The 15,830-nt window shown below is 45.5% G+C and overlaps 2 protein-coding genes across 3 annotated transcripts in view; one reads left to right on the top strand and one right to left on the bottom strand.

Moving 5' to 3' along the window:
• Positions 1–15,830, bottom strand: part of LOC127614454 (G-protein coupled receptor 135) — a 131,102-nt gene that overhangs the window by 32,219 nt on the left and 83,053 nt on the right. The window lies entirely within an intron of this gene.
• LOC127614398 (disheveled-associated activator of morphogenesis 1-like) overlaps positions 1–15,830 on the top strand; it is an 81,523-nt gene that overhangs the window by 3,547 nt on the left and 62,146 nt on the right. For both annotated transcript variants that reach the window (XM_052085686.1, XM_052085687.1), the window contains exons 2-4: positions 5,111–5,325; positions 5,409–5,498; positions 15,759–15,830. In XM_052085686.1, coding sequence (XP_051941646.1) covers positions 5,143–5,325; positions 5,409–5,498; positions 15,759–15,830 — 345 coding nt within the window. In that variant the 5' untranslated portion in view covers positions 5,111–5,142. The remainder of the gene's footprint in view (positions 1–5,110; positions 5,326–5,408; positions 5,499–15,758) is intronic.

Here is a 15,830-nt window from a genome sequence, read left to right as displayed (position 1 = left end):
TTCCAAGATGGCACCCGAGTAGGCAGCCTTCGGCAAGTGCTCTTCAGGAGCTGTACCAGCACAGATTTTGATTGGGAGGAATGTCGGCGCCATTGACTGTCGGTGCTGGACAGACATGGGGCGCTTGTGTTTTTTGCGCCTGTAATGGGCAGCATTTTTCACAACCCCATTTTGTTCAGTGGAGATGTCGGCGCTGTTGGACTGTTGGCGTTGGTGCGGCTGGATGGATGGCTGCTGAAGTTGAGGATGAGGAGAGAGGAGCGTTGGCGCACAGCGCCGATGTGTATTTGGAACCGGGAGTTGCCGCTTGGAATTGAAACGGATTTCCATGGGATAGGAGAAGTGAACCAATCTCTTTTTTCCTCAATGGATGCTACAGCTTCTTGTTGACTTTGAAAGTTAGCTTGTAGCCGATGTGTGCACATTTTGAGCATGACGTCTCTGATCCACTGGTTAAAGGACACTTTGATTCTCTCCTCTTTCATCTCAAACTGCTTCAAACAACAAAGCGTGATTGAAAAGTTGTTAGGACTGCATGACTGTCCGTGTTCTATATTATGTATTGTGTTTATTATTTTACTTTATGTTAACTGTTTTGTTAAGCGCTTTTTTTACAGCTGCCGCTGTTGTGAAAGCGCTATATAAATCAGAATGTATTGTATTGTATTGTAAACATTCTAGTGTGAACGCACAAATGAGACGACTGTGCAAAAATAACTAAATAAAAAACACCACTGTTACAGAAGGGCTTTACACGCTATTTAAACTGCCGATCGCAAACGCAACAACCCGTGATTGAAACTAATTGTGAGACCGCTCTTTATACGTTGCGCTAAGTGTCATCTGTCAGTGGCAGACCCGCCCCTCTTAAAAGGCCAGAGTTAATCATTAATAAGGGTTTTCTTGGATGGAATTTATTAGTTTCCTTCATGATTTTTGCGGTCCTTATACAAGGGATTCGAGGCTCTAATCCCTCATTGTGTTCGAGGACCGGCAATCCGAGGCCAAGGCCAAAGACTTGACTCCCAAGCCCAAGGACCAAGGACTTGACTCCGAGGATCAAGGATCAAGGACTTGACTCCGAGGATCAAAGACCGCCCCTCGGTCCTCAAGCCGGTCCCTGGCCTCGAGGACCGGCTCGAGGAACATATCTCTGTTAGTGACACAGATTTTCATATCACGAGTTAACTCGTGGAACGTATTTTGTCACACTTGTCAAGGCTCAATGCTGAACTTGTATAGACTTTGAACATGTTTGAGAAAACTGGGCACTAGGTGACATGTGCACACATCTAGTTTACTAGTGAAATAATCAGATTTGGCTAGTTTACATGTTTGGCAGTTACAAAACTTTACAAGTTCACTAGTTGTGCACACATGTCAACTAGTAAGCAATTTTAACCAATCAGCTCCCTCAACCCTTTGTGCCTTGTCCAAGTGTTTCTCGCTGTCTCGTCACTTTCTGTCAGTCTCGGTTGGGTCATTGTGAGTTGTGAGTATGTGTCTGTGTGCTCAGCTCCTGTCAAATAGTGATGGGTCCATGAGGCCTCATGAAGCGTGTTGACACAATGACACACTGTGTTGATACTGTGTCGCTGACCACTGACACCTGCTGGACTTCCAAAATCCCTGCAGGCAACCCACTTGACAGACTGAACTGACTGCTTTGATGTTGAAGTGTATACAGTATCATTCACATCTATGAATTCATATTGTATCATGCAATATGTTTGAATAAGGTGAAAATTATGTAAATGAGGATGCTTGTGGGCTTTGTCCTTACAATTTTTATTCAGAAAAATAAGTTGCTCCAGTGTTTTGAATTTCAGTCTGTTGCGTTTCTTACATGCTATTTCCCCTGCTCATATGGCACTGGTGATGCCGGCGTACAGAGAAACTGCTTCGCGAGGTGGGAGGGATTTGGAAAAGTAGTGTGTTGGTCCTTCCATTATAACACTGGGTCTTATGGCAAGCCATATGAGCATTTATTCCAAATCCCTGATATCAGACATGAGTGTGTTACACTAGTTCGATCTCTTTCAGCACTAGTTCGACACTCAGCCACACTAGTGACACACTTTGTCGAACTAGTTGCACAGAAATCCTCACTAGCCACTCATTTTTGGCAACTAGTGCCACTTTTGTCCAACTAGGGCTGACAAAATTCTAACTAGTGACACCTGGAAGCACACACGCAGAGGGAACTTCCCAACTAGTCAGCTTTTTTATGCCCTAGTGGCCCACTCGACCAAACTAGTGAGGTTCAAAGTCTTACTAGTTTACTCGTAAGATTTAAAAAGTGTTAACATGTTAACTAGTGAAACGTGGATTGTTCTAACATGTTAACTAGTGGCCTATGATTTCCTGCTCTAGTTAACTAGTGGGAGCTGAAATATCTAATAGTTAAATTGTGGAGGATAAAACATTGACTCGTGCATAGTTTAAACCGTTAAAGCCTTGATATCCAACTATTGAGTCCAAAAATGTTACTTGCTCACCAGTGATGCCCCAAATATCCACTCGTTCGACTCGTGTGATATTTTGCTTCACTAGTTTAACTAGTGAAGTCAAAATTTCGCACTAGTGGAACTAGTGGATGTCACCCTACTCACTAGTAAACTAGTTAAATGGTCTTTTGATTTAACTAGCTGTGAAACTGTGTAAACTGTGAAAGGAAATTACCGCAGAATTTGGCTGAAAGCATGCTGGGCCACAACTTGAGGCGCACACATTGCAATTAGGAATATTTCCAAGTGTGGTTTGAGAATCACACCCACATTCATCCTGTTTGTCAAGTTTTCTGCGTTACACTACTGCAAATTCATTGTATTTGATTTGGCTTTCGGCTATAAAGATATTGCTCAGCAAATGTAAAAACAAAATTGTTGGTCCATTGTTTGTTGCACATCCACATACACATCTTAATAACCTCATGAATCAATTTCAAGTTGCAATAGACCCCTTATTTCCCGATGGACCATTTTTTTTTCTTCTACTGACCGAGACAAGCACTGTACAAATGTTATTGTTCAAGAGCTCCCTTCATCAAAAGGGAGCTCCCTTCATCAAAAGAGCATTTGTAAAGGCAAATTTGGGGAGGCAAATACAGTATTGTTCTGGTTGTATTGAGCAGGTGCACTCGATGAATTCTATGAATGTCGTAAGAAGGGAATGACTGTAATATCCAAGTGATAGTCTTTAAAAGTACCGTAATTTCCGGACTGTAAAAAGCTACTTTTGTCACACGCTTTCAACGTTGCCGCTCATTCGATGATACGGCCTGTTTAAATATTTTTCCGGCGGCCCGGTAGTCCAGTGGTTAGCACGTCGGCTTCACAGTGCAGAGGTACCGGGTTCGATTCCAGCTCCGGCCTACCTGTGTGGAGTTTGCATGTTCTCCCCGGGCCTGCGTGGGTTTTCTCCGGGTGCTCCGGTTTCCTCCCACATTCCAAAAACATGCGTGGCGGGCTGATTGAACACTCTAAATTGTCCCTAGGTGTGAGTGTGAGTGCGAATGGTTGTTTCTGTGTGCCCTGCGATTGGCTGGCAACCGATTCAGGGTGTCCCCCGCCTACTGCCCGAAGACAGCTGGGATAGGCTCCTGCAGCCCCCGCGACGCTAGTGAGGATCAAGCGGCTCGGAAGATAAATATTTTTCCAACGGCCACCAGGGTGTGCTCAAGCAGAAAAGGTAACAATGCGCACCAAATCCAGTAGACACTTAAACAGCTTCTTCCCTCGAGCCATTAACTCCTTAAACAGTCACTGACGTAGTCACTCTTCTTGTACTACAAAATGGTACTACTGGTTACTCTAAAATGGTTCAATGATTTTGTTGTTTACGATGATACTAATGCAGCGTGTTATACTGGAGACAAATTCCTTGTGTGTTCTACATACTTGGCCAATAAAGATGATTCTGATTCTGATTCTGATGAGACGTTATCATGTGTCACAGTGAAAACAACCGGCCATGAGAGGGCGCACTTCACCTGTACAGTATTTTGAGGTAGACTGCAATCTGGCTGGGTCAATGAAAGAACACTAAATATTTTTTTATGAAGGCTTTATTCCCGACTCAACAAAGAAAATGTACAGCATTAATAAAATAAAAGACTGCGATATGTCAAATGAGATGAAAAAAATAGAAAAGTCTACAAAAATAGATAACAGTATTGGCATGTGAGCACTTGTATGTGTCCGAGACACGCGGAAAACAACTAAACTCCGCTGCTTCACGGCTGTTCACACCCACCATGTGACACCGTTCAAACTCCCAAGCAATGATATTTTACTCTTAATATCAGCCAGGTTACAATGCCGACTGCAGCTACATCAGGTCTGAATCAGCACAGCTCAGCGTTCTTCTCACTTCACTTTGTGATCCAAGTCTCACGAGATTATCCAAAGGTCATTTTAAAGTAACAGTGCTCCATTTAAACAAGGCGGCATTCACTACAACAGTCATGGTATTGTTTGACTGGTTATATATGCCAAAAGAAAACCTCCCAAAATACATCGTCATGAAAGTTGACACGAAAGCGTGCATGGTAGAAAGTCTAATAAGATAGGATAAGAAAGCCTTTATTAGTCTCGCAATGGAGACATTCCCAATTCACAGCAGCAAAGTTATGAAAGGAATAAGTAGAAGAACAAAATATAGGAGCTGCTGGAAAGGCAGCCACACTCTAATGAAGGAATGGTTGACTGAGTGGTATGGCAAGCAAGTATTTTTTTTTTCATTTTAAAACAAAGCATTACTCCACAGGGAACAATGTTTTTTTTAAACCAGCCGTGTGAGTGCCGTGTTCAGGCATAACTTGGAAAGAAAAGTTAAGGTATACTATTAAACGTTGAAACCTCTTTCTGTGTCCCGACTTTCTTTGCAAATTATCTCATGTTACAATATGGGCACCTGTGGGTTATAGACAGGTATGGCTTGTGTGTGTGTGTGTGTGTGTGTGTGTGTGTGCGTGTGTGTGTGTGTGTATACAAAATGTTTTTCCTTTAAAAATGTAGTGGGTGCGACTTATAATCAGGTGCGCTCTATAGTACGGAAATTACGGTAACGCATTCTGCATAAGCATTAAGTGTTGCTATTTCATCTTTAGGCAACAATTCTGATCAGTCGGTGGCAGCGAACATGACATCCCAGGGAGCACATCGTCAGGGGCACCTCTTTGCCACCTTATTTCCTTGCTGTTTCAAGAATAATGACCCAGCAGAAATCACCCACTTCCATGAGAATATCAGTACTGCAGTGCTGGAGCCCACCTTACCGATGCCCCCTCATGAAGAGCTGGACCTGATGTTCACTGAGCTGGTGGTGAGTACACAATTCGATGCTTGCTCTGTGTGTGACATTCAAAATTGATGAAGCTCCTTTCTTCTGTTGCGCCTGTCTTGAAGGATGAACTGGACCTCACAGAGGAACATAGAGCTGGCATGTTTGCATTGCCAGCAGAAAAAAAATGGAAGCTTTACTGGAGTAAAAAGATGGTAAGAAGCATTTCCGTGTTGTAGAGCTATCTCTCATGGTGAATAACTGTAGATCTTAATTTAATTTTGCGTGTGTATATTGGTATGTGTAAATGGATACGGGAATACCCTATGACACGAACAAGAGTGATGTACTGGTAAATTACTCACCAATTTATTTTGCTCACTTCCACATTGCCAGACCTATAGCGAGGGTGTCCAACCTTTTTTGACAGAAGATCTACTTTTCAAGCAACCAATCTCTTGCAATTGATTGCAATGCACACACACGCGAATGCCATGATGAGCAACAGCCATAACGGCCCCTAGCATGAATGTAACAAAAAAAATAAAGTAGACACAGGAGTTTATGATAAGGAAATCACGGCCTAACTTGGTAGAGATCTGACGCGGAGGCATGGGACACATTTTTGCATCAAGTTAAGTGCATGAACATCACCATCACTATCATAGCTCACATGTACTGTTTTAAAATGTTTCTCCTGATGTGCCAGATTCCCATTCGCTGCCAGTGCCATTGATGAATTGCAGATGGAATCAACTTTGAATGATACAAAAAAAAAAAATCCTCATCTCACCCCTCGGGTGGTGTCCGTCTGTCAGAGATTTTCTCGGACAAAGTTAAAGAAACGACTCGGCACACAGGAAAATTGTCTTCAATATCGGCGGGAGCGGACCTCTGAGAGCGAACGACGGTTGTTGCTCCGCGATCACACTCAAAGTCCCGTCTCCGCGAGTTCCACATTTTATTGTAACATAGGCAAAATAGAAGAAAAACACTGCCCCCAATATTTGCATGCCGCACCCCCGGTCGGGCACCTCAGTAGTTATTGGTTACCTGTTTTTCAACCTCGAACCACCACTACATAGGCGCCTTTTCTGGCTGGTCTACATCGAATTAGCATGCTGTAGACTTTGCGGATGGTCAATGTCGTCTGGGCGCGACGGGTGTTGTCAACTCGTCCTTTGTTGCTCAACCGCTGTTCCCGGATTATTCATTCCCCTTTTGTGACCGAGTTTCGCCTCTCCCCTGTGGTGGCCCACCTGTATTGACGTGCTAATTGTGGGCTTCAACAGCCCGCCGGCCAAATGGTAATTTGTGTGTAGGCATTTGGGGGTGCCGGGTATGCACCAAAACGCTTCGATGCGCCCAAATAAATGAAACTTTAAACATGATGCATTTTTGCTCATAGATTCTTCTAACACCGTCCCTCATTCAGCTCGGGTCCTCTACCAGAGGCCAGGAAGCTTGAGGGTTCTGCGCAGTATCCTTGCTGTTCCCAGCACTCCACATTTCTGGACTGAGATGTCCGATGTTGTTCCCGGGATCTGTTGCAACCACTCATCTAGTTTGGGGGTCACTGCCCCGAGTGCTCCGACCACCACAGGCACGACTGTCACCTTTACCTTCCAGGCTCTCTCCAGGTCCTCTCTGAGCCCTTGGTATTTCTCGAGTTTCTCATGTTCCTTCTTCCTGATGTTTCCATCACTTGGGACCGCTACATCCACTACAACGGCTTTCCTCTGCCCTTTATCTATGATCACGATATCTGGTTGGTTCGCCATTACCATCTTGTCAGTCTGGATCTGGAAGTCCCACAGGATCTTCGCTCTGTCATTCTCCACCACCTTCGGAGGTGTTTCCCATTTTGACCTTGGGGTTTCCAGTCCATACTCCGCACAGATGTTTCGGTAGACTATGCCATCCACCTGGTTATGGCGTTCCATGTAGGCTTTCCCTGCCAGCATCTTACACCCTGCAGTTATGTGTTGGATTGTCTCAGGTGCCTCTTTGCACAACCTACATCTTGGGTCTTGTCTGGTGTGGTATATCTGGGCCTCAATGGCTCTGGTGCTCAGGGCCTGCTCCTGAGCAGCCAGGATAACTGCCTCTGTGCTGTCCTTCAGGCCAGCCCTCTCTAGCCACTGATAGGACTTCTTGAGATCAGCCACTTCAGTTATGGTCCGGTGGTACATCCCGTGTAGGGGCTTGTCCTCGCATGATGGTCCCTCTTCCAGCGCCTCATCTTCTGTTCCCCATTGTCTGAGACATTCTCTGAGTACGTCATCCGTTGGAGCCTTCTCCTTGATGTATTCATGGAGCTTGGATGTTTCATCCTGGACAGTGGCTCTCACACTCACTAGTCCCCGGCCTCCTTCCTTTCGGCTTGCGTACAGTCTCAGGGTGCTGGATTTGGGATGGAACCCTCCATGCATGGTTAGGAGCTTTCGGGTCTTAACGTCCGTGGTCTGAATCTCTTCCTTTGGCCACCTTATTATTCCTGCAGGGTATCTGATCACTGGCAGGGCATAGCTGTTTATTGCCCGGGTCTTATTCTTGCCATTGAGCTGGCTTCTTAGGACTTGCCTCACTCTCTGGAGGTATTTGGCCGTAGCCGCTTTCCTTGTTGCCAGTTCGAGGTTGCCATTGGCTTGTGGTATACCAAGGTACTTGTAGCTGTCCTCAATGTCTGCTATTGTTCCTTCAGGGAGTGAGACCCCTTCAGTGCAGACTACCCTTCCTCTCTTAGTCACCATCCGACTACATTTCTCAAGCCCGAATGACATCCCGATGTCGCTGCTGTAGATCCTGGTTGTGTGGATCAGGGAATCTATGTCCCTTTCGCTCTTAGCATACAGCTTTATGTCATCCATGTAGAGGAGGTGACTGATCGTTGCTCCATTTCTGAGGCGGTATCCATAGCCTGTCTTGGCGATTACTTGGCTTAGTCCTGCTATGCAGAACAGCAGTGGGGAGAGTGCATCACCTTGGTAAATGCCACATTTGATGGACACTTGGGTAAGTGGCTTGCCATTGGCTTCAAGTGTGGTTTTCCACATCCTCATCGAGTTCGCAACGAAGACTCTTAGGGTCCTGTTCACCTTATACAACTCCAAGCATTCAGTGATCCATGTATGTGGCATCGAGTCATAGGCTTTCTTGTAATCAATACAAGCTGTGCACAGGTTGGTACGTCGGGACCTGCAGTCTTGTGCGACTGTTCTGTCAACCAGGAGCTGATGTTTGGCTCCTTTGGTATCTCTACCAATGCCCTTCTGTGCTTCGTTCATGTATTGATCCATGTGTCCACTTATCTTAGCCGCAATGATGCCTGACATGAGCTTCCATGTTGTGGAGAGACAGGTTATTGGCCGATAGTTGGATGGGACTGCACCATTCGAGGGATCCTTCATGATCAGGATCGCTCGCCCTTTGGTTAGCCATTCTGGGTGAGTCCCATCCCTCAGCAGCTGGTTCATTTGTACTGCTAGGCGCTCATGGAGTGCTGTGAGTTTCTTTAGCCAGTAGGTGTGGACCATGTCCGGGCCTGGTGCTGTCCAGTTCTTTATATCTGAGACTCTTTGCTGTATGTCTGCCACTGTTATGGTAACTGGGTCCTGTTCAGGGAGGTTGCTGTGCTCCTCTCTCAGGGTCACCAGCCATTGTGCACTGCTGTTATGTGCAACCTCCTTCTCCCATATGCCTTTCCAGTACCTTTCAGTTTCCAGTCTTGGTGGGTCAGCTCTGTTGTTAGGACCCTGCCACTGAGCGTACACTTTCGCAGGTTGTGTTGCAAACAGCCTGTTTATTCGTCTGGCCTCATTCTCTTTCGTGTACCGCTTTAGGCGGCTGGACAAGGCTTGGAGCCTTTTTTTGGCAGTTTCGAGTGCTTCAGGTATGGTCATCTGGATGTACTTCTCGGGTATCTGCCTTTTCATCACACCTCTCTGGGCCTCCGTCAATTGACTCACATCTTTCCGGGCCGCCTTGATCTTAGCCTCCAACCGTCTTTTCCATGGTGGGTAACGTATCTCATGGCTTCCATGGTTGCTCTTATAGCCAAGCATCTCAAGGATCACTGATGCTGAAGCGTATATCAGCTCATTGGTTTCCGTGATCGTTACGGTAGGGATCGTCCTCAGTGCTGCATTCACACTTTCCATTAGACTTTCAGGTGGTACTTCACATAGCCGTTGTAATCGTTTTTTAGGTTGCCCAGCTTTCATTCTCGCCATGATCTTAGCTTTCAGGTCAGTTGCTGCCTCGCTCAGCATTTCATTCATTGGGGCTGGCCTCCCAATCTCATCATCTGCATTCATTGGGGCTTGCCTCCCAATCTCTGGTATGACCTCCTCCTCTGGTCTGGCAGCCTGGGGCCCTTCACCATGCAACCTGCGTTGTACCTCATCAATCTCAAGTTGTGACAGCAGTTGTCGTTTGTGGATGTTGGAACACTGAGTTACTAGTTGTTTCGTGGTCAACCGTGACTGTGGGTTACGAAGTAACCATTCAGCCCACATTCTCTGCATGTAACCCCTCTGACTAGGGTTGCTTGAGTAGTAGCATTCCAACAGAGCCATGTTATCGCATCTCGTCCATCTCCGCTTTGTTCCAGTAGGCCATTTTTCATCAAGGTGCTCTGGTTCCCCAGCACCTGACGCAGACCTTGTTTGGCCGGGCGACGTCTGAGCCGGCATGTCATTCGTTTTATTGTCTCTCATCATTGTATGAGGTAGGCATTAGCGTGAAGGATCTTGCCCAAGGACCCACACTGGATGGTGTTATGTGCTCATTTTTTGCCCCAAGCGGGATTCGAACCACCGTCTCTCGTATACCAAACCAATGCCTTACCAACTGAACTATCCAGCCGCTATTCGCAATAGCCCTGAAGCTGCAATAGAGATTGCTGACTTCTGACAACTTCGGTGAGCAGGTCACCTTCAGCCTACAGTGACCTGCTTTATTTTATTTTTCAAATATTTTGGGGGGGAAAGTGAAACTGATAGTACACACTGCACCCTAAGCATCCTAACACAAAACTATATATTATTAATACACACACAGACGCATAAATCATTTTTGGGAGTGGGGGGTGGTTTCCATCTCCCCCTACACTTCTTGCGATCGAATTGGGACCAGTCCACAGGTTGATCGCCATCGACTGGTTGGGCATCCATGACCTAATGAAATAAAAGAGAGTGTGATGGTAAAGCACTTCAATTGCGTTAGTTATCTTGAATCACGCAAATGCAGGAGAGAAACAGTTCTCGGATTGATAAAGTCAGTAATAATCCAAGGTGTCTCAAATTGACTTTATAGGCGTGACTACTACAGTGGAGTTGGAGCTGAGGTTTTGAAAGCAAATTACACTTAACAATTGACCAACAGAGAGAGCTTGGTGAAAAAGTATTTAAGGAAGAGACTGTGGCCCAGCAATGAATTACAGTGATCCCTCACTTCTCGCGGTTGATGGGTGATCGGCCACGATAAGTGAAAAACCGTGATGGAGCATTGCCTCCCACCTAGGAATTGTATATGGGTACCAGCATGTTTATAATATGTAAACCGTATTTGTTAGTGATGTGCTCCAGGGGTCGAATCCCTGAAGCATGTGCCGAGTAACGTAAGGGGTGTTCACTAGTGATGTGCCCGACTGTGCCGAGGCTCCAATGCGTGTGCCGAGTAAACCGGAAGAAAATCTGCGAAGCGCGCATCGAGGCGTGTGTCAATTACACTTGTGGCCACGCCCGATGCCTTGGAATGCGCATTGCTCCGCCCGAAGCCTCGCGGGACGGGATTCCTACGTCACCGCCAACAAATAGTTTCGCGGGTGAATCAAAATAAATTCGGCGCACCGGGACGACAATGAGCTGACAGGTGACACTGACTTTAGGTAAGATTGGGCCGCCCGAGCCCACGGGCTTCTCTATCGCTGACTTTTTTTTGTTCGTTACGAGGCAGTGAATAGTTTTGGCTTAAATACCAGCGGGCCGGGCTGGATTTTTTTTTTTGGCCCGATCTTACCTCAACATCAAATCCATGGTCTCATTTTAATCACTGTCATGACATTTATTTTCCACATGATGGCGCAGTAGTACAAATAAAGCCTCATGATTCTTTGGCCCAGGAACGAACCAGTTGGATGGAAAGCCTCATTGCTTCATGAGGCTTCAATTTCCCATCACTAGTGTTCACATGGCACACATTTGCTCCGGCGCTGCACCAATGTATTTTGATGCGATGTATTTTACACCGCAGCAAATTTTGTGGAGCGTTCACACGTATAAAGCCGCTGAGCATGTCTGCACCGGCACAGCGTCGGTGTAGCCCCACTTGCGTTCACACGGCAGTTTCTGCAGCGGAGCAAAACGACAGAAAACAAATGAGCTGTCGTGTTGGTTCTTTTTAAAACATATACACAACTCAAGCGACTACTGGACAGGCACGTCCTTCTCCTTCTAAGTCTCCGTGCCTTCTGCTCGAGAGTGACCGCCCCTGAAAACGTAAATCAAGATGACTTCAATGACACTCAGAAAAGCAAACATGTAATGCGCCAAACAGAAAATCAAAAGAGAAAATCACAAAATAAATTATATATGGGGGCCGTGTGTCATTATTAAACAAATACATGACAGAAGTCCGACAGAGCACGAAAGCAACACATTCTCGCCGTACGTAATGAACTCTTCTCGAGCATTTGCTCTGGAGCAAATTTAACCCAGTTGCGTTCACACGTGCAAATTTACATCGGTGCTGTTTCACAAACGAGCATTTGCTCTGGTGCAAATTTTTAAACCACCTCCCTAGGGTGGATCAAATTTGCTCTGGTGTAAGCTGTTTTACACCGGACCAAATCTTGCCGTGTGAACACCCCTCTAGATGAGTGGTTCATGAATGGGGAATCGAAGCGTGTGTTGATGACGTCAGTTGTGACGTTTGAAGCCCCGCGAAGGGGGTGTACCACGTGACTGATTCAGGAAATGATACGAAAGGTTGTTCGATACGAAAGAGCTGTTCGAAATAAAAGTGACAAAGAAACACTATGGATTCTCCTTCTTACCAACTTGCTATCACATATCTATGCACCCCTGCTTCATCAGTACCATGTGAAAGAGTTTGTTCAAAAGCAGGTGAAATTCTCTGCAAAAAAGGAAACCGCCTGAGTCCAAAAACTTTGGATAAAAACTTTATTTTACCTCCTTATTTCACACTTTAACTTGTTGCATAAGCACAAACATAGACAAAGAAACACAGAACAATTCGTGTAAAAACAATCCTCAAATACCTATTATTATGTGTTCAGAGCATGATTTGCACTAGGGATGTGAATCTCAGCACCGAGGACGATTCGATACAGATCTCGATGCACTACCAGCGATGCGATACTTAAACAATGCATGGAATTTTCTGGCGACACGATGCGATACGTTTCACCGTCTTCACGATGTGATACGACGCGATACACATTTAGTTCAAATCAATGCGATACGATACGATACAGTGCAATTTGTTGTGATATTGTGCAATTAAACATGATGCAAATACGCAAAGAAAAAAAGTTTTAAAAAAAAGATGGAATTCAGTATGGTATTGCAAAAAGTAGACCACTTTATTCCTTATAAACAGTAGAACGTGTAAAACAACTTATTTAAGCCCTTTCACAATTGGGTTTTGTGCAAAGAAAATGTAAACAATTTGGCACCTGAGACTCACGGCTATTGCTGTAGTGTAAACACAAACAGGCTACTCACTGAGTGTCTTATATGAAATATCGATCTCCATAGGACAGCAAAAAAATACAATTGAAACAATGTGGCAGTCACAGCCTCAAAGCTGCTGTGTGTGTTGTAGCGTACACAGACCACTCTCACTGAGTGTCAAAATGAAATGTCCAAAAGAGTCATCCATATATAGTTTTTCCTTGCGTGGTCACAATGAGCTGCAAGGGGACCCCCAAAATAAGAGGCGATTTTTTTCTGATCCTGACCTGGTTTGCCAAGAGTTTCTCCGGTGTCCAACGAGGAACTGGACGGGGAGGCGGGGGAGGGGGCGGGAAACTTGTCGGTGATGTGGTGCCATAAGTGGTCTGCAGATTTGTGGTGCTGCCGTTGTATGGCTTCGTCGTGCGACATTTGCAAATTACGGAGCTTTTATCAATCTTTCCATCTTTCTTTTCGAAGCCGTAGTATTTCCAAACATAAGATCTGAATGTTGCGGAAGCATTAAATACAGTAGTTTCCTCGCTGCTGCTTGCGCGAACTTCCATAGTGTTTCGCAAGTTGTGTACTGGACTGTATACCGTCCGTATTCAACACACAACGCAAAACAATGATGGTGCATTCATCGCGCCTAGGAAAGGGCAGATAGGTGACGTTTAACATGAATAAAACGGCGCTTGAATCGGATTTTACCGATACCCACCAATGCATCGTGATGAATCTCGATTTCACCCGTAAATCGCGTCGTACCCAGTTTGTGAATAAAATCCTGCGCACTACGCGGGTGTTCGGCCGCGTCGTTTTTATCGATACCCACCAATGCATCGTGATGAATCTCGATTTCACCCATGAATCGCGTCGTACTCAGTGAATGAGCCGATGCACTCGCATCGCGCACGCGCGCATCGATGTATCGATTAATATCGATTATTTTTCACACCCTTAATTAGCACCCCACCATTTTATTGCATGCACCAAGCATGTCATTTTCCTGTCCACATGACAGTGTAGTCGAGGAAATGATTCAGCTTAAAACCCCGAAGCGCGTGTGTGTGAAGTAATAATAATAATAATAATAATAATAATAATAAATTTTATTTATTTCCCTGCAGGGCTTCACTGCTTTTTGGGGGTTCATTTTGCCATCACTAGTATTTATACTTTACATATTTGAGACAGGGCGGCCCGGTAGTCCAGTGGTTAGCACGTCGGCTTCACAGTGCAGAGGTACCGGGTTCGAGTCCAGCTCCGGCCTCCCTGTGTGGAGTTTGCACGTTCTCCCCGGGCTTGCGTGGGTTTTCTCCGGGTGCTCCGGTTTCCTCCCACATTCCAAAAACATGCGTGGCAGGCTGATTGAACACTCTAAATTGTCCCTAGGTGTGAGTGTGAGTGCGAATGGTTGTTCGTTTCTGTGTGCCCTGCGATTGGCTGGCAACCGATTCAGGGTGTCCCCCGCCTACTGCCCGAAGACAGTTGGGATAGGCTCCAGCACCCCCCACGACCCTAGTGAGGATCAAGCGGCTCGGAAGATGAATGAATGAATGAATGAATATTTGCGACAAAGACTCTAGCAGTACATGTCAAGTCAAGTCAACAGTATTTATAGAGCACTTTCAAACAGCCATCGCTGGATACAAAGTGCTGTACATGGAGCAATTTAACATGCACAATAAACAGTAAGACAAATCAGTAATTAAGGCCGTAGAAAGCACCAAACAGTAAAACCAGGAGCAAATCTAAGTTATGCTGAGTCGAATGCCAAAGAATACAAGTGAGTTTTGAGGAGGGTTTTGAAGATGGGTAGCGAGGAGGCTTGCCGAATGTTCAGTGGGAGGTGATTCCAGAGAGAGGGACCAGCAACAGAAAAGGCTCGATCCCCTCTGAGCCTCAGTTTAGTTCTTAGTACTTCTAATAATGTCTGGTCCACAGACCTGAGGCGCAGGTGTGTAGGGGCGGATGAGCTCAGAGAGGTAAGGTGGCGCGAGATTATTCAGAGAATTGAAAACAAATAAGAGGATCTTGAAAATAACTCTAAAATGAATGGGGAGCCAGTGAAGGGATGCCAGAGTAGGAGTTACATGCTCCCTCTTACGAGTACCAGTCAAGAGGCGAGCAGCGGCATTCTGGACCAGCTGAAGGCGCTTCATGGAGACTCCAAAGTAAAGGGCATTGCAGTAATCGAGCCGGGATGTGACAAAGGCATGAATTACTGTCTCAGTGTTCATGTGAGAGGAGAGGTTTTTATTTTGGCCAGCTGTCTAAGGTGAAAGAAGCTAGATTTTACAACGGCACCAATTTGTCGATCGAGTTTGAAATCACTGTCCAGTTTAAGGACCTAGTTTGAGACTGTTGACTTAAGATAAGAAGACAGGGGATAAATCCACTCGTGCTGTCATTGCTTGACGTTGCACAGGGATCAAATCATGCGTACAGGCATATACAAAACCTCTGAGTCATTCCGCATTTTTTTCTGAATACTGTACTTGGGAAAGAAAAACACGATGTCCTGAAGCCGCGATAAATGAAGCGTGATATATTGAGGGATCACTTTACTGCCCGTCATGAGAAAAGACGTCTACTTTGTGCAATGTTGGCATGTCATCAATTGTGCACATGCTCTTTTATTTATTTATTTTTTTGAGAAGATGAAGCAAGCGGCATAATCAAGTGATATAAAAGATTGAGCAGCTCAATTACATGTTGAATTAAAAATTGCATGAGCCTGCTACCATGACCAAACTGTATGTGTTTGTATCCCAGGAAGCAGAAGGGGATAAAGGAGCAACCAGCTGGCCAGAGTATTATATTGACCAGCTACGTTCAATGGCCGCA

Source organism: Hippocampus zosterae, chromosome 14, assembly GCF_025434085.1.
Source record: "Hippocampus zosterae strain Florida chromosome 14, ASM2543408v3, whole genome shotgun sequence".
Taxonomy (NCBI): Eukaryota; Metazoa; Chordata; class Actinopteri; order Syngnathiformes; family Syngnathidae; genus Hippocampus; species Hippocampus zosterae.
This window is presented reverse-complemented; position numbering and strand designations above follow the sequence as displayed.